General features: G+C 42.9%; 1 protein-coding gene and 1 pseudogene across 1 annotated transcript; one reads left to right on the top strand and one right to left on the bottom strand.

Annotated features, from left to right (window-relative positions):
* The first annotated feature begins 18,499 nt into the window (after positions 1-18,499).
* LOC101712624 (transcription initiation factor IIB pseudogene) lies at positions 18,500-19,441 on the top strand (annotated as a pseudogene).
* A 416-nt stretch (positions 19,442-19,857) lies between these two features.
* On the bottom strand, positions 19,858-21,334 carry LOC101698640 (phytanoyl-CoA hydroxylase-interacting protein-like). The gene is made up of 3 exons (XM_004852914.3): positions 21,229-21,334; positions 21,017-21,116; positions 19,858-20,919 (listed from the first exon to the last, which is right to left on the bottom strand). Exons 1-3 carry the CDS (start codon positions 21,332-21,334, stop codon positions 19,995-19,997), a joined length of 1,131 nt encoding a protein of 376 aa, XP_004852971.1. The 3' UTR covers positions 19,858-19,994.
* Between the last annotated feature and the right edge of the window lie 615 nt (positions 21,335-21,949).

The raw sequence follows: 21,949 nt of genomic DNA, 5'->3' as shown, positions 1-21,949 counted from the left end.
AGCTAGTGCACCCCCTCTTGGCTGCGCGAAGGTGGGAAAGCAGGGAGGAGCCACGAGGACCCAAGGAGAACCTCTGTGTCTGCAGCCAACTGAACCAGAGGAATTCCAATCTCATGGGGGACAGAGCACACAGGACAGATTTTCATGGCTTAAATCCGGGGTGAGCAACCCAGGAAAAAGATGTGGGAGGTGGTGGTAGGAATGTAGGGAGAGAATAGGGGAATATTCAGAAGATACGATTTATAAAACTGTGCAAGGGGTTAAGCATTCAAAAATGAGGTATGGAGGGTGACCAGGTCCTGACATAGGGCAGCTGGGGTGGGGTGGTGTTTGCAGCGCTCAGGAAGGGAGTGGCTTGGTGGTGAAGAAGAGTTTGAATGCGAACGTGTGGAGCTTGGGGTACCAGGGGATGTCTGGGGGGTGGAGGTTGGCTATATAATTCCAGAGACCAGAAGAAAGATGTGAGGGAGAGACAGACAGGTGTTGAAGTCAAAGTATAAATAGCAGTAGATGTGACAGGAGGTGACCCGCACCCAGAGGAAACGTGTGTGCTGGGGACTTATTAAGTTATGTTGCTGATCTACGTGCTTTCTTGGTATTATTTAAGCTTAACCTTAAAAGGTATGCATCACATTATCCTTACCTTAGAGTCCAGGATCCAGAGGGATTAAGTAGCTTTCCCAGACTCACACAGCATGACTGGGCTGGGATTCACATCCTGACTTGTCAAACCCCCAATCTTGGCTCCTGGGCTTCTTGAAGGGAATCAGTTTGATCCTGGTCCTGGTTGGCAAATGGATTACAAGGTAGGGCTTGCCAGACTGGGACAACGACATCAGTAAAGTATCGGGGCTGGGAATCAGCAGCAGGAAGGGCTTCCGGGGCTGATGGGGACACAGCACCCTTGCCCGGAGACCCTGAGCAGGACCCTGACCTCCTCCAGCCACAGCTCCGGTCATCATGTCAGGAAGCAACACCCCACATCTTCAGCATGCCTGCGCGTGGCGTATGAAGTGCTGGGCACAAACAGAACTGGGCCGGATGCCTGGCCAGGTGTCCAGTAATCTAGAGAGGGAAGCATACATTTCTGCCTCTTGTCACAGTTTGAACCTGCATCCCAGCATGCTGTGCTCCTTTGACACTGTCACCTGTCAGGTCAGCCAGTCCTCGTGAGTCAAGGAGTCAGCCAGCTGCAACCTCAAGAGCTGGCCCCAGGGTCCCCCAAGGGGTGATCAGAGGTGGTGTGGGTCTGGAACCAGGAGATGTGGCTTCCACACAGAACTTCAGCCTTCACTAGTTACGTTGTTTGGCACTCGGAGGGCAGGCAGACAAGGAAAGAGAGCGGCACTCCAAAAATTGAAAGGAAAGGCAGGTTTTTCGCTACCTGGCTCAGTGGAAGTCACCTTTCAAAGTCTGAGCCCCAATTCTAAGTTTGTTTTCATTTTTATATTGCTCTTTAGGCAGGGTGGAGAAGCAAGCAGAATTTTACAGAAGCAGAACTTAGCACAGGGGTAGGGAGGTGCAGGCAGATGTTGTTTTTACCATTTATCTTTAAGACATAGGGAAGTACAGGCAGGTGTTTCGGCAATTCATCTTTCAGGCACAGTGACCTTCATGGGTTTAGCAGGAAGGGAGAGCCTTAGACTGTCGGCCTTGAGACCATCAGTCTCTGTCAAGCTTTGAGATTGTTAGTCTTTGCTTTGTCTTTTTTTTTTTTTTTCATTTCAATGTCACCTTGAGGAAACGAAAGAATTCCTCCAGTTCCTTTTCCTTCACTTGGGCACAGCAGCATTTACCTGAGAGCATCATGGTGAGTTGTGGATAAGATGATATGACAACCAGCAGGCATGGTGGCACACACCTGTAATCCCAGTACTCAAGAGTCTGAGGCAGGAGAATAGCCACAAGTTCAAAGCCAGCCTGGGCTACATAGTGAGTTTAAGTCGAGCCTAAATTACACAGCGAGACACTGTCTCAAAAATAAACAGACAAACATGATGAGCAAGCAGGACATGAGTTGCTGTGTGTCACCTCCACACAAGGGCCTCAGGATGGCTACTTCTGACCTTTTCCTCCAGCTGAGTCCTCCACTCAGCACACCGCCTACTTATGGCTGCACCTCCAGGTGCTTGCAGGATTGAACTGTACATTCACCAAGCACCTTTTAAAGCTCTGTGATGGTTGCTGCTAGACTTTCTCAGAGCTGTGTGGCCAGGCAGTGGACAGCCCAGCCGAAGCCCCTGCTGTGACTTCCACTACTACCCTCCAGGCCTCAGTGACCTCAGCTTCTGAAACTACAATTGCTTCCTTCTTTGCTGGGGAGAATGTGTTCTTCTGGCCCAGAAGCCCCCGCCCCCTTCCTGGCTCGGTTCTGTATTTGTGCTCCCTCCTCTCTGTCTTCCTCCCCCTTTCCCTCCTGTGGTCACAGGACATAGGCCAGGCCTTTCCTGGCACGCCTGCTGACACCTGCTGCACTTGCCTAAGGCTGAAGCACAACCCTATGCCCACGAAGTCCTAGCACCCCAGGGGACCAGCTGGGGTCCACTGGTCAAATGACTCTCAGGCTGAGACCACATCACCTTTTCTGGCTGGGGGACAGTTGGTGGAGGAGTTCTCTGGGAACAAGAACAAGACCAGGACATTCAGGAAGGGATGAGCTGCCCATGTTGGGCATGGCAACCACAGGATCAGATCTGGGACACAGGGAGATGCTGGGCTCTGTGTTTAGGCTGCCACTGTAGATGCTGAAGTACTAGAGCCATGTTTTAATTTTGCTCTCTTCATTCCCAGTGTCATGTTTTGCAATTAAATTTCCCCAGGAAGTCTTGTGTCTGTCCACTTCCTATTTCCACTTAGGTTCAGTGCTTCTCATGTAGTCATTCCGAAGATCAGAGGCATTTTCTAGGTGGTGTCTTTTTTTTTTTTGGTACCAGGGATTGAACTCAGGTCCTTGTGTTTGCACAGCAGGCGGCGAAACCACTGAGCTAAATCCCTGGCCCTCTAGGTGGCGTCTTGATCTCTAATTTCTCCCTGATTTGATCCATTTGCACTCCACACCAGGTTACTCATGGTAAAGCAGTTACTTGTTTGTTGTTTTTTTTTTTTTTTCTAATTTATACTTTTATTTTTATTAGTGCATGTTTGGAGTACATAGTGATTACAGTCATTGTGGGGAGTCGGCACATGTACACAATCCACCTTAATTCTTTTTCTTTCCCCTTCTCCTCCATTCCCTCCTCCTCCCTCCACTTCTTGGTCTCAAAAGATCCTGTTTCAAAAGCCACCTGTGGCCCCAAAGGCTCCATACATCTCCATACTCCTTAGGTGGATGTTTGAGACCTTTGCAAACTGCCCCTGACCCCGTGTCTGCTGGCCTTTCCTCTCTTTCCACCTGCACAGCCCTGTCCTTATCCAGGCACAGGATGTCTCTGTTCAGGGTGCCTTCGGATGCCTGGGTCTGCCTTCCAATGTGGCTCCTGTGGCAACGGCAGCCTCTCCCCAGCACTAGCCTTCAGGGAATAGCTGTGTGGATAGGTCCTCATGTCAAGTGCCCCTACCTGTGACAGGGACTGTTCTCCTAGCACCTCTGGGGGCCTCAAGGGCCTCTGTGCACTGGGACAATCCCAGAGGCGCCTCTGGCAACTCAACCACAGAGCGAAGTGGAGCAAGCTCTGGACTAAGACCAAGAGAGTAACTAGAATTTGAGTCTGAGGTCTCCTGGTCCAGCTGTGTTTTCTAGAGCCCACAGAAGGGAAAGTCTGTCTTATTTTTTCAAAGTCTGTTTATTTTTTCACTGATAGAATTGAGCCTATTTGAGAATTTCCTGGCCCATATTCACTTTGGTGTTGGGGACATTGGGATTCTTCCGCTAAAGTTAGGGTTCAGAGACAGCCAGCCTTTGTCTAGAGATGGCTGCTCTGCCTATGGACGGCTGATGTCAGCGCTACTCCCCACAAGTCTGTCTACCATCTGCCAGGGTCTTCTGCTGTCTGTGTGCAGGTGAATCCTTATATAAAGCACCCCCTAAATGAGCCATCAAAGGAAAATCCTTCCTGGCAATACATTGTGCAGATGCAGCTTTTAGCTACGAGCACAGGGTCTATTTTCTGGGGCATTTCTCAGCAATAATCTTACAACGGACACCAACTCTACAAACACTCATACAAAAACCCTTGATTTTGGACTTCAAGCCTCCAAACTGTGAGGAATAAATTTATGTTGTTTATGCAGTATGATCAAAAGATACGAAATTTTAAAAATTTTATTATAATGAAAGACACGTTGTCATTAATCCCCACGTTGCCATTAACTCCCCTCACCTAGAACATTCATCTCATTGTTCTTGCCAATGTGTGTAGCAGCTCTGGAAGTCCTCTTTCCTGAGTGTCTTCAGTGGCCCTATTGTGGCTGCCTTGATGTCTTGAATCGATTCAAAATGTTTAGCTTTCATGGCTATTTTTTTTTTTTTTTTGGTACCAGGGATCGAACTTGGGTCCTTGCACTTGTGCAGCAGGCGACAAAACCACTGAGCTAAATCTCCGGCCCTTTCATGGTTATTTTTACTTTGGGGAGGAGCTGAAGTCACACAGTGCCAGATCTGGTGAATAAGGTGGGTGAGGACTCATAATACTGTTTTTACGAGCCCACCTTTCTGTTGGATGGCACTTGGCATCCACATTCGCTGTATTTTTGTCTGCACCTTATAAAGACACTCAGAAAAGAGCACTGCCGGCCTGGGGATTTAGCTCAGTGGTTTTGCCGCCTGCTGCGCAAGTGAAAGGACCCCAGTTCCATCCCCGGTACCCCCCCAAAAAATAGAGCACTTCCAGAACTGTTTCAGAAAGAGGCAAGAATGATTGGCATTTTGAGGGAGATGAATGGCGATGTGTGTTTTACTGTAATAAAATTTTAAAATGGAACATTCACTATATATTTTGATCATGCTACTTATGAGTCACCCAGATTATAGTATTTTGCTTTGGCAGCCTAAACAGATGAAGACAGTTTTAAATGTTTAAAAAAATACAGACTTTGGAGAGGGGATAACTTTAAGGTGACTTTATTATTTTTTTGGTACCAGGGATCGAACTCAGGACCTTGAGCTTTTGAGGCAGGTGGTGGCACCACTGAGCTAAATCTCCAGTCCTTTAAGGTGGACTTTTAAACAACCAAGAATCCCACCCCGTTGCCTTTCCCTGGAATCCAGTTTCTAGAGAATGGCATTCCAGATGAGTATTTTCCTTTTTAACATGGTAGTACAGTTTGATGACTAGTACTAAGTAGTCTTCAAATATGTCATTTTAAAAAATGCTGTCCAAAGCCAGCATTCAGGAGGCTGAGGCAAGAGGACTGCTGTGAATTTGGGGCCAGCCTGGGCTCCGCAGAGAGTTCAAGGCCATCCTGAACTGCATAGTGAGACACTGTTTCAAGAAAAAATGCTGTCCAAATTATTAAACAGAATTTCTATTACACCTAGGATCCACTTAAATATTCTTTTCTGGCGGTCGACTATCAAGATGGAGCTATAACATTGGTTACAAAAATTGACTTTCCAGACAAAGCAGCTGATGCGCTGTATGTTGTTGCATTTGCTTGGTAATTCTCTGGGCCACTTGAGCAGAGAGGCAGTCACAATGGAGGGTTTGTCCCATGCCTGGGCCCTGACATATGTGGGGTTGGCCAGTGGACTACAGAGGAGGCATCTGCCCACTGGCTTCTTCTCTGTGGAAACGAAGAGAAAGGAGCACCCTTGTTAGGCACACATGCTAATTATTGGTTGTCAGTAAATAAAGGCAGGAGGGTTAATGTCTGGATGATGAATGATTTAAGATCATGTCAGGATGGGATTACTCTGGGCAAAGACTAAATCAGAAACAATAGGAGCAATGAAAGTGTTGTTGCTTTAAGGTTGCTCAAGACCTTTCCTAGTTGTTACTTTTTATTACAGTAAAGTATAAAGTAAAAAATGACTTTATATGTGCTCTCACACACAAACACACAGAAGAATCAAAGGTAAATATCTTCAAGCTGATGGAATGGTGTGTGCAAAAGGCCAGGGGGGCTGACCCCTGGAGGGAGGGGAGGGAGACTGGAGTCTGGACTTTGGACACAGCAGGAAAGGGAGGTAGACCAGGCCACAGCAGCACCCACAGACCATGCTGGCTCTGGTAAGAAGTTAGGGTTTTACCCTAGAGCACTGGAAACACCAAAGATACAATAAGCTCTGTGTGTGTGTGTGTGTGTGTGTGTGTGTGTGTGTGTGATCATCAGCTTTGCATTTTGGAGACATGCTTCTGCCTGCAGAATGAGGAAGGGACTTGGGAGAAGTGGGAGGACAAGAGAGTACAGCTGAAGAATCATTGAGAGGCTACTGAAAAATCCAGCCCTGAAGTGCTGCAGGTGTCTGGATCAGGAGTGCAGGATGAGGTATTGAACTGCTCCTGCTCCTGGACCGCTCCATTGTTTATTTTTATTGCTGTGTTTCCTGCTACAGCCAACAGGTGGCAGTGAGCATTCTTGCACAAATATCCCGGTGATCTGCAGTCACCATGACTGTTGGGTGAACCTCTAGTGGTGGCACACCTGTGTGTCCCACAGATGAATGAAGTGTGGCAGCTGCTGCTCCAGGGCCACTCCAGAGCGATGCACCAATGTGTGTACCGATAGGGGAGAGTGCTGTCCTCTCTGACCCTTGCTAGCCTTTGCCTTTTTGCCAATCTAAAGGACAAAACATGGTCCCTTTTAAGTTTTCATTTTGTAAAAACAATAAATGAAGTTGAATGCTTTTGTAGGCTACATTGCTCACTTGTATAGGTTTTTTCTGTAAAACTGTTTACATTCTTCCCATTTTGAAAGTAGATCGATGAGTTTTTATTTTTATTTTTTTTAATTTTTATTTTTTTGGTACCAGGGATTGAACTGGGTCTTTGCACTTCTGAGGCAGGCTGCAGGTGGCGGAACCACTGAGCTAAATCCCCAGCCCAATCAATGAGTTTTTAAAAAATTAATTTGTATACTCTTTTTTTTCAGTACTGGAGAATGAACCCAGGTCCTTCGCACTGAAGTACATCTCCAGGCCTTTTGGTTTTCTTTTTTCTTTTGAGATGGTGTCTTTCTAAGTTGCTCATGCTGCATTTGAACTTGTAATCCTCCTGCCTCAGCCTCCCTGAGTGCTAGGATTACAGGTATATGCCATCATGCACAGCTTGCTTTGTGTACATTCTTTGTAAATTAAACAATTCTTTTTCACATGTTCTCCAAAAATTACGTTGTTTGTTACATATATTTTGCTTTTATTTGTAAGGCTTTTGTTATATAAAAGTATATTAAAGCATGTTCATATGATAAAATTAATCAGTTTTCTTTTCCTTTATAAGTCTGAGATTATAGGTGTTCTTCATGTTAAGAATAAAATGAATGGTTTATTTTTTTAATTTTTTAATTTTTGGTACCGGGGATCGAACTCAGGTCCTTGTGCTTGCACAGCAGGCAGTGAAACCACTGAGCTAAATCCCCGGCCCCTGAATTCTTTATTTTAAAAGTCTTGTGATTTGTGTTTTGTTTTAAGCTTTGACCCCTCAAATATTTATTTAGATACAAAGAGTAGAGTAGGGGTTCAGCTTAATGTTTTCCAAAGACTCTGTGATGGCCACATCATCTATAGGTTAATTTTTACTTACCCCATTAATTAGAAATACCAACTTTATTATCAATTAAATCCTACATATGTTTAAGCTGATATATGAGCAGTTTATTCTGTTCTATTGGTCTATTTCTCCTTTAGTGAAAGTAGTTTTTATTTATTATTATTACTACTAGTTTATTACTCTTTTTTTTCAGACGTTACCTTGATATTCTACTTGATAAATTTTATCTTTCAAGGTAAATTATAGGTATTTATTTCTTAAGTTTCAAAAAGTCTTTTTGATACTATATTTTCTAGATAAGTTTTCTTATGTTTCAAAATAACTTTTTGATATATTTGGAAACTCATGATTATAGATATTCTGAGAAAAGACTAAAAATTTTCATTTAAAGAACAAGTTCTATCTTTCTGTTTACTTGTATTCCTAAATGTTTTTTTCTGTAGGTTCTGCACAATTCTTGTGTAGCTTATTATTATGCATTTTATCTTCTTAGTTTCTATCATACATGAGAGTTCTTCCATTATAGTTTATTATTGATTATTATTTCAATAAAAAACTATTAATTTTTATATATCAGTGTGGAACTAATTACCTTGTCAAATTATCTTATTTTTTAAAATTAATTTTCTTATTGTGAGCTAGTTAAAATGCCATAAAATCCACCCATTAAAGTATAAATTTCAGTGTATCTTCCTGTTTGCAAAGCCATGCAGCCATCATCACTATCTATTTCCGAGAGATTTTAATCACTTCAAAATGAAGCCCCATAGCCATACCCTCAACTCCTCCTCCACAGACTCTGGCAATCACTATCTAATTTCTGTCTCCATAAACTCGTCTGTTCTGAACATCTCATATAATGCAATCATACAACATATGGCTTTTGTTTCTGGCTTCTTTCATTTAGCATATTGTCAAATTGTCTTAGTTATTTCCTCACTGCTGGGACAAAATACCCAACACTCACAAGTTGAAGGAGGAAACGTTTATTTTACCAAGCAGTGCAGATGTTCCAGTTGATTGTCAGCTGGCTCCAAGGCAGGGTGGCATGGCAGAGGAGAAACAGTCTGTGGCAGGGCAGGGCAGGCAGAAACAAGCAAGCCTTTCTTCCCCTTTTTATTTCATTTAGGCTACAAGTCTATTGCTGAGTTATCACCCACATCCAGGATGGGCCTTCCCATTAGCCACATCCAGAACTATATTAAACCAATCAATTGACTGATCCAGTTGCCACACACCCTTAACCCATATTCCCACACCCCAAATTCAACCATCTGCAAAAAGCCCCACCTGTGAGTGCATGAGGCTTTGTGGTGACACCAGGTACAAGCCATAACAAACAGTTCATCCATGTTGTAGTACATGTGAATACTTTGTCCTTTTTATGGCTGAAAAATTGTTCCTTTCATGGTCACAGAACTTGTTTATCCACCTATCAGAGGAAGGAAATTTCAAATTTTCTCACTTTTTGACTTATGAATACAGCTGCTATGAACATTTGTGCTTTGTGTGAACATGGTTTTTCATTTCTCTTAAATGGCTACCGAGGGTCTTATGGTCACTCTGTCTTTAACTTTTTGAAGAATTGTCAAACCGTTTTTCAAAGTATCTGCACCATTTTAGATTTCTACCAGTGATCTATGAGATTTCAAATTTCTCCACATTCTTGCCAATACTTTTTAAAAATTGTATTGCTGTGAAGGTATTTGATTGTGGTTTTGACATTCATAGTGTTGTCTTTTTGCAAGCTTATTTGGCCATTTGAGTATCTTCTTTGGAGAAATACCAATTCAGATCCTTTGGTCAGTGTTTAATTGAGCCATTTGTCAATTTACTTTTGAATTTAAGAGTCATTTATTTCTTCTAGATACAAGACTTTTATCAGATATTTGATTAACATTTTTTTTCTCATTCTCAGGTCTAGCTTTTCACTTACAGCACAAAAGTTTTAATTTTGTTTGTTTGCTTGCTTTGGCATTACCAGGGATCGAACTCAGGACTTTGTGCTTCCCAGGCAGGTATGGTGCCACTGAGCTACATCCCTGATCCTCAAAAATTTTAATTTTGATAAAGTCTAATTTATCTATTTTTTCTTCTGTTGCTTGTGCTTTTGATGTCATATTTAAGAAATTATCATGCACTCAAAGGTCATGAAGATTTACATCTGTTTCCATCTGAGAGTTTTATAGTTTTAATTCTTACATTTAGTTCTTTAATTATTGCTGAATTATTTTTTTGTGAGTGATGTGAGGTAGGGACCCAATTTCATTCTTTTGTGTAGAGATTCAATTGTCCCAGTTGCATTTGCTGAAAGACTGTTTTTTTCTTTTTTGGTACTGGGGATTGAACTCAGGACCTTGCGTTTACGAGGCAGGTGGCTGAACCACTGAGCGAAATCCCCAGCCTGTAGACTGTTTTTTGTTTGTTTGTTTAAATCTTGGCACCTTGTTAAAAATCAATTGACTTCAAAAGTGAAGGTCAATTTCTGGTCCCTTGGTTTTCTTTCATTGATCTATCCACAGCCTCTCTGTGGCTTCAGGGTAAAAAGTGGGAAGAAGAAGATGGCAGAGTTTGTGGGTATCCTTGCCCAGAGTCTGGACTTCATGCTGACCAGAAATGTTGTTAATTATACCAGTGCAATGTCGTTTCCACACACAGGACTGTGTGTGTGTGTGTGTGTGTGTGTGTGTGTGTTCCATCTCTCACCTCCACGTGCCCTTCTTCCACCTTGGCTCTAAGGCCTAGGGACTGTTCTTGCTGCTCTCAGCCTCTTTCCGTATCTCACTGAGGTAAGACACTGTCTTACTGAGGTGGAAAGGTGAAGTTGGCTATGGTTTTGTTTTGGGCAGTTTTCCCAGACTGTATAATCACTGCCTATGTCAGCCTCACTACAAATTGGAAGATAACAGTGAGAATTCTCAGGCTTCTCACCACCTAGCCAATATCCTCTTGGAAGGCAATGGAGCTGCTGCACCAACATCTTCCATCTTCCTCCTCTGTCATCATTTTTGGAAGCCGGTGTGTTTTCTGGGGTTAAGAAAGTCTGAGTTTGAGGAAATCAGTGGTGGGGACACATATCACCATCACGTTTGCTATCATGGTGCAGGTGCTCCCTGGATAAATCTAGTATCACAGAAGGAAACTTGGCTAGTAGAGTGGTTGGCAGCAATGACTTTTAGTTATTCTATCATAACCTGAAGCAATTTTGCTTAGATTAAAATTCAGATTTCTCGACATAGTATTTCATAAAAGTGATTTGATTGCATAAATTTATGCCTGCCTGAGAAAGGACTCATGAGTCTGTCAGAGTGGAAGAGAGATGAAGCAATCTTGGATATTTATCAACATATATTTTAAGCTTTTGTGGCCATGGTAGCCAAAAAGTTCATTTTTGGAAGAGCACTTTTAGGGAGCAGTGGCTATGTAGCCATGAGCTGTGATGGAGGTGGACGCCTGTTGCTTTTGTGTGCCTTGTCCTTTCCTTTGTAGTCTGGAAAGGCAACTTGACCTTCTGGCCAAAAGGATCAGGGTGCTATGAGGACACAAGCCATGATCCATGGTGAAAGTGATGGAAAGGAAATGAAAACGAAACCAACATAAGGAGCCATGAAGGAAAGTGGGAGCCAAGGGTTCTGGCCATGTCTGAAGCTGATGCCTTCCCTGCCATGACTAGGCTATTGAGCTGATGTGCTGTGCTCTGACTAATGAAAATTTGAGCTATTCTCAGGGACAGATATGGGAGAGGTTGAGTAATTGCAATCACATCTATTACCTTGCCCCACACCTTTGTTTCCTGGATAATTTGTCATTGCCTTGTCATGGAATATTTTAGAGTTAATTCTCTGAAATAGAATTTTAGCCTGACCCAATTGCTTTAGTGAGCTGGTGTACACTTTTAATTTTTGGTATTTGATGGTTATTAAAGTAGATGCTTGAATCAGAGAGCAGAAGAAGGAGAGATTCACCCTCAGAGTCCTTGCAGAGAAGACTGGTTCTCAAAGTGAGTGATGTGGACCTGGTGTCAGGGTGCTCTGCATAGGGTGAGCTATGACAGAGCCCTGTTGCTGCTTAGAGCCATTCAGAGGACGCAAGCCATTCCTGGTACTCATTCATGACTGAAGGATCCTTCTGGTCCACTAATCCTTTGTCACCTTGCTTGTCCCTCCTCCGCATGTGCATCTATACTTGTTGTTACCTGAAATCTTAACCCTTGTGATCAGAAACAGAGATCATTTGTTGGGAGATCACCAACAGCAACACAAGTCATGTGACCTGGGAGAGAGGTGTGGACATGGTGCCATATTCTGATCAGTGTCCTTTACCTAGAGGGCATCTGGGAAACTTAGTCCCTTTCCCTGACTCAGGATTTCCAACAGATGGGCTGGTGGCTGCAAGGAGCAGTCATGATTGAAGGCAATGGGGTTTTACACAGCCTCTCTCCTTTATTTGTATGGATCCCTACCCTATCCTATTATTAAAACATGCGTTAACCCTTAATAGCTATTATATTTTAATCTTTATTATGTACTTGTATGTATGTTTGTATATATATGACTAGTAGAGTTAGAAACAATGGCTGAGGGAGTCACTCCCTTCCACCTATTTAATTCTAAACAGCACTGTATGGTTATTCCTGCTTCCATTGTTTTAACATTGCAGAATTTAAGAGATCAGAGAGATCAATGAGTGAAACAAGAGGATTTATTTAGGTGCATAATGGCCCAGCAGACTTGTATCCAAAGGCTGAGCCCTGTACAAAGAAAGGGACTCTAGTTTTATATATGTCATTGAAGGGGTTGGTCTACCTAGCGGTGCAAAACTGGTGGGTGGGCAAGTGGGTTTCCAGAAGCAGGACAAAAGCAGTTAATCAAGCAGTGAAGTTTTGCAACTTAGCATATCTTGGTGGAAAAAACAGGCTCTCATAGAAGTGAGAGGTCATAAAACCTTACTTACAGGAACAAAGTTAACAACAGCCATAGAGAGGGGGCAAGTTTGAGGGGGAACTGCTTAAGGTTGGGGGATTTTCTTTCTTTCTTTCTTTCTTTCTTTCTTTCTTTCTTTCTTTCTTTCTTTCTTTCTTTCTTTCTTTCTTTCCTTTCTTTCTTGTTATGCTTCACTCTGAGAGGTAGAAAATAAAATAACAAGAACCCAGGAGATCGCTGATGCTCTAGGCAAGAGCACATGCGTGTTGGATTCCCTAGCCTGACCTTCAGTCACCTTCACTCCACTCGCACCTCATTACAGGCTCATAAATATGTGCTACATGCCATGCATGTAACTAAGGTCAGAGTGAGTTCCGGGACAGCATACATGTTGAGAGCCCCTAGGATGACACTGCACCCTATCAGTCGTGCCTGTCAATCATACCTAGAGACTCAGGGGGAGGCACCTGGGCTGGGGTGCACAACTTCTTTTAAATTCTGAAAGCCTGATTTATCCTAGCTGCTGTTGCTATTTCCATGTGCTGAGACCTGTGTTCAGTGCTTTAGTTTTCTGTCCTCCCAGCACCGTTTTCTGTCTGTGTCTTATCTTTTGTCAGGATGGACTTGCCCTGAGCACAACTTCCTGCAATCTTCAATAAACGAAGCTCCTTGCCACTTGCTAGTGGGTGTGCACTTGGCAATTCTTTCTTCATTGTACACCAGAGCCTGGACTATATCAGCCCATTCCATGGTAACATGACCACTATGTGTTGTAACCCCGAAGATGCTGATATTATTGCTATTTTGTAGTTGAAGAAACTGAGGCTTAAGGTGCTACAGAAAGTACCTGAAGCCATATTCTAGGAAATGGCAGGCAGAGATTTGAACTCTGAGGTCTGACTTTTAACCAGCACCTCCAGTGCTCCTCCCCTGGAGAAGCCTTCAGATGCCACCAGCACATAGGTTCCACCTCAGAGAAACGAAATCACATCCCCCAGGGGGTGGGAGCAAACACTAGTGGCCTCTCCATTGCCCAGATGCTCCCAACAGACATCCAGGGCCAAGACCATTACATCAGGCTGCACTGCCTTCCTCGATGCCACTCCAGTCCCAGAGTCACATCACCTTCTCTCCTCCCACTACTCACCCTGAGCTCTTAGCACCTGCTGCGGGTCTCACCTTCCAGTGTGCCCACAGCTCCTCTGACCTGAATGCCTGTACCTCCTGGCTGAGCCTCTCCTCTGCCTGCTCTCTGGTCTTTCTGCTTCTGGGTGAAAGTCCAAGTACTCCCCTATCTTTCTAACCTCAGGTCCTAGCAATTCTCCCTCTTACTTTCCCTCCTCCACCTTCTCTCCTTCTCCTCTTCTCTTTTTCCTCCTCTCCTCCTTCTCATCTCCTCCCCCTTCTCCTCCTCCTCCTGGAGGAGGTACTGGGGTACTGGGGATTGAACCTAGGGTCTTTGCCCTGAGCTACATCCCTGGCCCTTTTTACTTTTCACTTTGAAACAGAGTCTCACTAAGTTGCCCAGGTTGGAATCAAACTTGTGACCCTTCTGCCTCAGCCTCCCAGAGTGCTGGGATCACAGAAGTGTACCACCATGCCTGGCTCTAAACTGCATTCTTAGAAGTGCTGGAATTTTCCAGCAGTGAACTGAGTGGCTCAGGGCCTTTGCACTGCAATTGTTTTTGTCTAGAACAGTCTCCTCCCAGACAACCTCACAGCTCACTCTTTTGGTTCTTTGTGCCTCTGCTCAGTGTTCTTTGACCTAACAGACCATCACAGACCACCAGTGCCATAAGAACAAGGGCTTGGTTTTGTTCTTTGTTCTGTCCCTGAAGTGGCATCTGTTGAATGATTAATTGTAGAACACATGAATAAATATCAAGAAATTTTTTTTACTAATGCAAAAAAAATTAGAAAAGAACATAAAGCTAAGAAAAATAAAATAAATCTCTGGGCAGGTTGATTCCCAGAATACATTCTGTATTTCTTGTATATTTTACTAGAGGGTTTGAATAGTAGCTAAATAGTAGCCAAAGTGAAAAGGGGAAATAACACTACCCATAAAATTTAGTGTCTATAACAAAAACCAGTCTGCACACAAATCAAATGTACCTATTTCTAACACTAAGATATAAGGCATGACCAGTTTAATAATTATCGGATACAATATGAGAAAATGAAGAGGTATACAACAGTATAATGAACCTCATAAGGGTCTTTGAATCTTGGAAACTGTAAAGTCTTGTTTTTGTGTAATGGAAATACTCTATTTGCTTTTGATAATATTTAGATATTTACATTAAATCTTTATCTAGCTGCCAAATAAAATTTTTAAAAGAATAATTCTCCTAACATCCAGGCCATTGTGCAATCCATCCCCAAGTCCTCTGGGCATCAGAGAAGACACTTTATATTACTGCCAAAGAATTTCATTTCCTTCCTAGGTGACCACTGGTCTGGTTTTCCCAGGACAGAGGTTTACAGAGATTTAGGACTTTCTGTACTAAAACCAGAAAGGCCCAGGCAAACTGGGACAAGAGGGCCACCCTCCCTCTTTGTCTCTGGTTTGTTGCTTTTGCTCTCTGGAGAAAGACTCATGAAGAATGGACTATTAGTTTGTGTGGTTGGTGGGATGCAGTGGTAGCTATGGTGACCTGTCGTTTTCTTTTATAACTCACGTGTAGATAGAGAGAAAGTAGAATTTGAAATGTGGGAATAGCATTCTGATCAAGTGTTCAGAAAATAAGTCAGTAAACAGAAGGAATTGTCAGGCCCATTGGAAATGCAAGAGCTGTGGTTTGTGGCATCAGGAAGAAGCAAGGCCCCAGGAGGCTGGGACAGGAGAGGCAGCATGTGGGATCACTGGCTGGCTCGGTAGCTATGAGGGGAGGGCTCATTAGAGGGCTCAGGGCTTGGGTGGATGCTGCTTCCCCTTAAGTGTGAATGCAGAGAACTCAACAGGGGTAGGACCAACACCATCTGAAACTCAACCAGAAATACAACCACGCTACCATGTTAGAGCTTTAAGCAGCATGAGCTGAGGTCACTGTTATGTCCCCTGACATAGGACTGCTCCCTCTTCTACAGTCTCAGGTTCCTGCCTGTGACTCATAGTGAAGCCTGGGCCTAGGAGTTGTCCAAGTTGAGCTCCTCCGTCTTCAACTAACTTACATACTTCCTAAAAGCGCAGGATAAAGAAGGCAAAACATGAACATCTTTTAATCTCTTTCAGTTCACAGATGATGCTAATATTTAAACACCAAGTCTTCCAGTTTTACTTGTATATGTATATATTTTTGACAAGTGACGTGCTACTACCTTAGGTTGTAACCTGTTTTTTTTTTTGTAACTTGTTTTCTTATATGTACATGTTTCCTTGGCATAAGACAAGGACATACAGTTACAAATGATATTAGAAGCATATAGTATACCAAGATGATTATCCTGCTTTATCATGTGGGCAATTCTGCATGCTATTGTGGTATTTTTTGGAAATATACTTTTCACAGTGCATGGTATTTCTTTTCATGGATGTAAAATTGATACTGGATTTTGGGGTGCTAGAGTCTCCTTCTGGAGGTGACTTCTAGTTCTTTCTGTCCTGAGGAAAGAATTGGTTAACACAAACACACATGGTAGCAAAATTTTATTAAAGGTAGCAAAAGAGACCAGCTCTGCAGAATGAGTTTGTGCCAAGTAAAAGTAGGAAAAGAAGTACACCCTACAGCCTGAGGGTGGGCCATCATCCAAGTGAGATCATAGTCTCAAAAGCTCAATGTGAATGGTCTGTTTTGTATCATCCACTCTCAGGCTGACATCCTATCAAAAACCTGCTTGAGTTCTCTTGAGAAGCCCACATGCAGGGCTTTGAGAACTTCCTGTGCATGTGTTCTGCAATCTTATAATTAATAGGTCATGCCTACCTCCCCAACCAGCTTTGCCATGGCCTAATCTCCTGTCTCATTTTTCCTTGAGAGACATAAATCCCCATAATTCTTTATGGGGTGCTGAGGAAGTGTAGGTCTTTGTCCCCTATAGCTTCTTCCACCTGGAAGGGGCTGTAGACCCAAACTACTGGGGATTATGTACTCTTCAATTACTTTGGGGTCTTGTAGTTCACTGGTTAGATTGAAGAAAAAAACTTGTCAGAAGACGATGAGAAAAGAGGTAGTGACTATTGAGCGGTCTGTTTGATGGGGGAAAAAAAGTAACTTTACTATTATGTTGGCAATGTAGAACACAAAGATGAGGAGCAGGTCAGACTCCACACTTCTCGTGGAGGACAAAGTATGTATAGCAAAGAAGCAGGTTAGATAAATTATCAAGAGCCTGAAAGCCATAGTCTTAGCAAGATTACCCACATAATAGATCTAAAAAATAGGAGCCTCAATGCAGGTGCCTATTTAAGCTGTGATAAATTAGGCTCATTAGTGGCTCTACTTATCTGTACTCAGAATAATACTGAAGTCTTGCTTTCTGAAGAGGAGCCACAGGTCTTCCAGAGGTTCTCAGGAATAGCTTTCTTCTTAGTTCTATAAAAATTCTAGTGATCATTTACCATGTAGGATTTTTATAGCTTGGCACTGTGTCCCTTGAGGAAGGACCAGAATGGTTCCTCAGGAACTGGGAATAAGGCTGGGGTCTTCAGAAGCTGTAGGGATGTCCTTCTTATCTCCCTATTACTGGAGGGTGATCAATCCTCCAACTGCCTAGAAAGGGGAATGGCAAAATATAATGAAAGAAAGACAATAGAGACTTGCATAATTTCAAAGTACATGGAGGGCTGGGAAGTCAGTGCCTCGGGGTGGGAAAAGACAGAGGCACTCCTGAGCTAGCCTTTATTTATTGGGTACACACAGTAATAGGAGGGAGTATCACATGTCTTAGGGGGCAGCAGTAATTCTATGTTGATAAGGATCTTAGTTTGGTGAGGATCTTAGGTTGCTGGGGATCTTATGTTGATATGGGTGGTAAGGACAAGACTCTTACAATAGTAGGTGGGATGAGATAGCAGGCTAATAAAGAATTTGTCTTTCCCCCAGGTGAAACCTTGCTCTTTTTTTTATTACTACTCAGTTCTCGAAGAACCAAGATGTCTTCAGCTGATGTAATCCTGTCCTTGAGTGTCACAGTATCACAGGACATTGAGGCCTTAACTTGTGACTGGAGGAAAAAAGAGTTATGTCTCCGCATGCCATAGCTGGCTTGAGGGCAAGGTGACATTGGGCCTTAGACAGCTGTAGTTGTACTTTAATTATGAAATGGATTTTTTTCCCAAAAAATTATGTAGAATGGCTCTTGACACCTTATCAGCCTTTAATTTTCCAAGGAGATTTTAGACATGTCTCTTTGAGATCCCTTGCAATGAATGACAGTGACCTGCTTGGGAATATAGCCTAACTGTAAGAGTTGTAGAATTTCCTGCTTGTGTTTTATAGATGATTGCTTGCTAGTCAGAAAGCTTCTTCTTTCCAGATTGCTGCATGAGAATGTACCACCAAAAAACATATTTGGAGGCTGTATAGATACATAATTTTTTTCCTTTTCCCATTATCAATGCCCCATTAGCTATGAGCTCTGTTTTTTGAACAGAGGTGCCTGGGGGAAGTTGGCACCAACAACCTGGTGTGAATTGACAATATATAACCTGCCTTTTGGTGTCCCTGTCAGACAAAGCTACTTTCATCAGTGAAGCATACTTCTTTAGGGTCTTGGAGGGGCAGGTCACTGATGTCCTTCCTGCTTACATAGGTCTGGGAGATCACTTGTTTACAAGAGTGTCTAACTTCTGTAGGCATCAAAGAGGCAGGATTAAGAGTAGTGCAAATTTTCATAATAACTTCAGGGGTATTTAAGAGCATGGCTTGGCCACAATTGCTTCCTGTTTTTGGTGTAGCTGTTGTTAGTGGGACCGCAGTGGCTGTGAAGATGGTGTCTACCAGCTATATGGATGCTCTTCCAAGAGTCACCTGTCTAAACCATCCCAATGCAATTTTAGTGGAGGACTACAGAGCTGGTGGTATGATCTGTCCTGAATGTGGGCTGGTTGTAGGTGACTGGGTTATTGATGTGGGATGTGAATGGAGAACTTTCAGCAGTGACAAAGCAACAAAAGATCCATCTTGGGTTGGAGATGTCCAGAATCCTCTTCTGAGTAATGGAGATTTGTGTACTATGATTGGCAAGGATACAGAAGCTGCAAGTTTTGGCAGTTCTAAGTGCCAGAATCGAAGAATGATAAGTAGCCCTGATTGAGCAATGATAAATGCATTCAAGGAAATAACTACCATGGCAGACAGAATCAACCTCCCTCAAAATATAGTTGATCAAACAAATAATTTATTCAAGCAAGTATGAACAGAAGAGCCTGAAGGGAAGAGCTAATGATGCCATAGCTTCTGCTTGTCTTTATATTGCCTGTAGACAAGAAAGGGATCCTAGGATATTTAAAGAAATACGTGATGTACCATGAATTTCTAAGAAAGAAATTGGCCGATGTTTTAAACTCATATTGAAAGCTTTAAAAAACAGTGGGGATTTGATTACTACTGGGAACTTCATGTCCAGGTTCTGCTCCAACCTCTCTCTTCCTAAGCAAGTGCAGATGGCAGTGACACACATAGCCCGAAAGGCTGTGGAGCTGGACTTGGTTCCGGGAAGAAGCCCAATCTCCGTGGCAGCGGCAGCTATTTACATGGCCTCACAGGCATCAGCTGAGAAAAGGACCCAGAAAAAAATTGGAGATATTGCTGGTATTGCTGATGTTACAATCAGACAGTCCTATAGACTTACCTATCCTCCAGCCCCAGACCTCTTCCCTTCAGACTTCAAATTTGACATCCCAGTGGACAAACTACCATAGCTCTGAGTTGAGGCAGCAAACACAGACTCACATCCACAGGACTTTGTCTATTGTACATAGCCTGCACACAGTGCTGGGTTGAGCCTTCACAAGGAAAATAGACATGGTATGCATTTTAGAGCTAAATGTTACTGCTTGGCATTATATATATATATATATATATATATATATATATATATATATATATAATTCAGTAAGAAATTTAAATCATTAAATATATTTCACTAATATATATATTATATTTCACTTATGTATATATTCACTAATATATATATTAGTGAAACATATTTAATGATTTAAATTTCTTACTGAATTTACTTTCTTTTGTAGCAATCTAGGAAACTGTATTTAAAAATATTTGAAATTATGTAAAGTTCTTGAATAAAACATTTTTCAACACTAAAACAGCTCTGAATGAAATTTGAGAAGTGGTAGTTTCCTTTTGGTGATAGCAGCATGTGCATGCTTCAGTGGAAAACATTTGATGATGAAAATGGACAACAGAGAATCAATGCTCCTAGTGGAAGAAAAAGGGCTGGGTAAGAATAAGAAAAGTGGGTGTTAATGTCCAACACTGATATTACAGGTTTTGCAGCTGGGATCTTTCTTTGCATTTGCAATAGACAAGCTCATGAGCTGATGACCAGTGTTTTCTGCCATGGTGCCCAGAGAAAGATCGACAGGATCAGTGTAAATGACTTCTAAAATGACATCCTGGGCATGGTGGTAAACCAGCATGCCATCTTCTTCTGTACAGGTCAAAATTTTATTATCCTTGGAATTTAGTTGAGGAAGGTGCTGCTTACAAAATTCATCTCCTGGTGATCCCACAGGTGCAATAACAAGAATCACATAATGGTAAGCAGTGTACATACAGTACAAGTCCCCAAAGTATAAGTTATTATTGGGGTTAAAAAGTTTTTCTGCTGCAATCTCAAACCTGTGTCTTCCATAAGGTGAATCCTGAGGTGGCTTCCCAGTATTGAATTCAGGACTGCAGCTGAAGAAGATGGTTTCTAATTTTTCACTGATAGGAGGGCCATGGCTACCACTGTCATCTTTGACAGAAGGCTGCATAGCATTCCCATGGTGTTCTCGAATATAGGCAAAATATTCTTTATGCTGCTTACGATAAAAACCAGAAAATTTAAGCATATGTCCTGCAATCACTTTAGCCTTCTCCAAATGTTGTGTTAGATGAACTTTTGAATAGTCTGCTGTACAGAATTCTATAATTTCACTCCATTCAGATACAGCATAATCATCATCAACTTGATTTGAGGCAGTCTGAACTGCAACTGTATATTTAGTTCTTGGGCTCAAAAACCAGTGTCCACGGACAGTCATAGGCAAGGGTACAGCTTTTGCTACCAAATTTGTAGGAACATCCTTGTGTTTAAATTTATTGGAGTACTTGTTCTCTTTCTTGTTGAGGTCAGTGAAACAGTGTGTAATACGGTCCTTTGACTTTGAATCCGTTTCCCATAAAATCGTTTTTTTTTTTTTTTTTTTTTGTACCGGGGATCGAACTCGGGTCCTTACGCTTGCGTAGCAGGCGTTGAAACCACTGAGCTAAATCCCATGAAATCTTAAATGAGTCACATGTGATATTGCTTATTTTGCTGTTACGTGGTACAGGAAGTTCTTCCATCTCTGCTATGCCACTGTCTTGTGGTTTGTTACTTTAGAGAAAAAATATCTGGTCCATTATTGATGTCAATCCAAAGGTCTCTTTTCTCTCTAATGATGATATTTTTTCACCCAGCGTACTTTAGTCATATTAAAAATTATCAATCGTCCCAGTCGCACAGCTGGATGGCCTCCAGGCTGAGGTTTTTGATCACCTCCTCACAGGGGCCGGTGGGGCTGCTGAAGGCATGCTGAAGGCGCGGCACCTCCATCTTCCAACCAGCTTCTCGAGCCTGCCGCAGGATCTCCTGCTCGCCGGGTGAGAGAGAAGGGCGGGAAAGGGAGGGGGAGTGGCGGGGGCGGGGCGACCGGCAGGGGCTCCGGCGAGTGTGAGGCTTGCTGGGACCCAGCAGGACCCAGTGCGAGAGCGGAGACGAGCGCTCTAGGAGAGACAGGACAAGGTGCGTGGGAACGAGAGGGAGAAGCCTTGTGCACGCGCGCGGGGAGGACGCGCCCACCTGCTGGCGCGCGGCGCCCCCGCCCGTGGACTGAATTCTTGTCTTAGCCTTTGGGTCAAGACATCCAAAACAATTCTTCTCTTTTCTGATATGTAGCGGAAGAAAGGTTTTCTTTAGTCACATATCTTATTATATCATGCAGTAGGATCCACCTATTGGCTATTTAGGACAGGGAGACCTGGCACAGTCCCAACAGGTAAAATTCATTTTGACCTTTGCTGGAATTTGAGACTGGCCCCAATTTTGTTAGTAAATCTCTTTCTAGAAAGGGAGCAAACACTGTGGAACAGCTAGTAACTCATGGGTAAACATTTGGTCTTCAAAGTGACATGTCAGAGCAGGGGTAAAAGAATCTACAACTAAGGGTCT

The sequence above is a fragment of the Heterocephalus glaber genome, unplaced genomic scaffold, assembly GCF_053883595.1.
Source record: "Heterocephalus glaber isolate CG9 unplaced genomic scaffold, H.glaber_assembly_v1.0 deba00001531, whole genome shotgun sequence".
Taxonomy (NCBI): domain Eukaryota; kingdom Metazoa; phylum Chordata; class Mammalia; order Rodentia; family Bathyergidae; genus Heterocephalus; species Heterocephalus glaber.
This window is presented reverse-complemented; position numbering and strand designations above follow the sequence as displayed.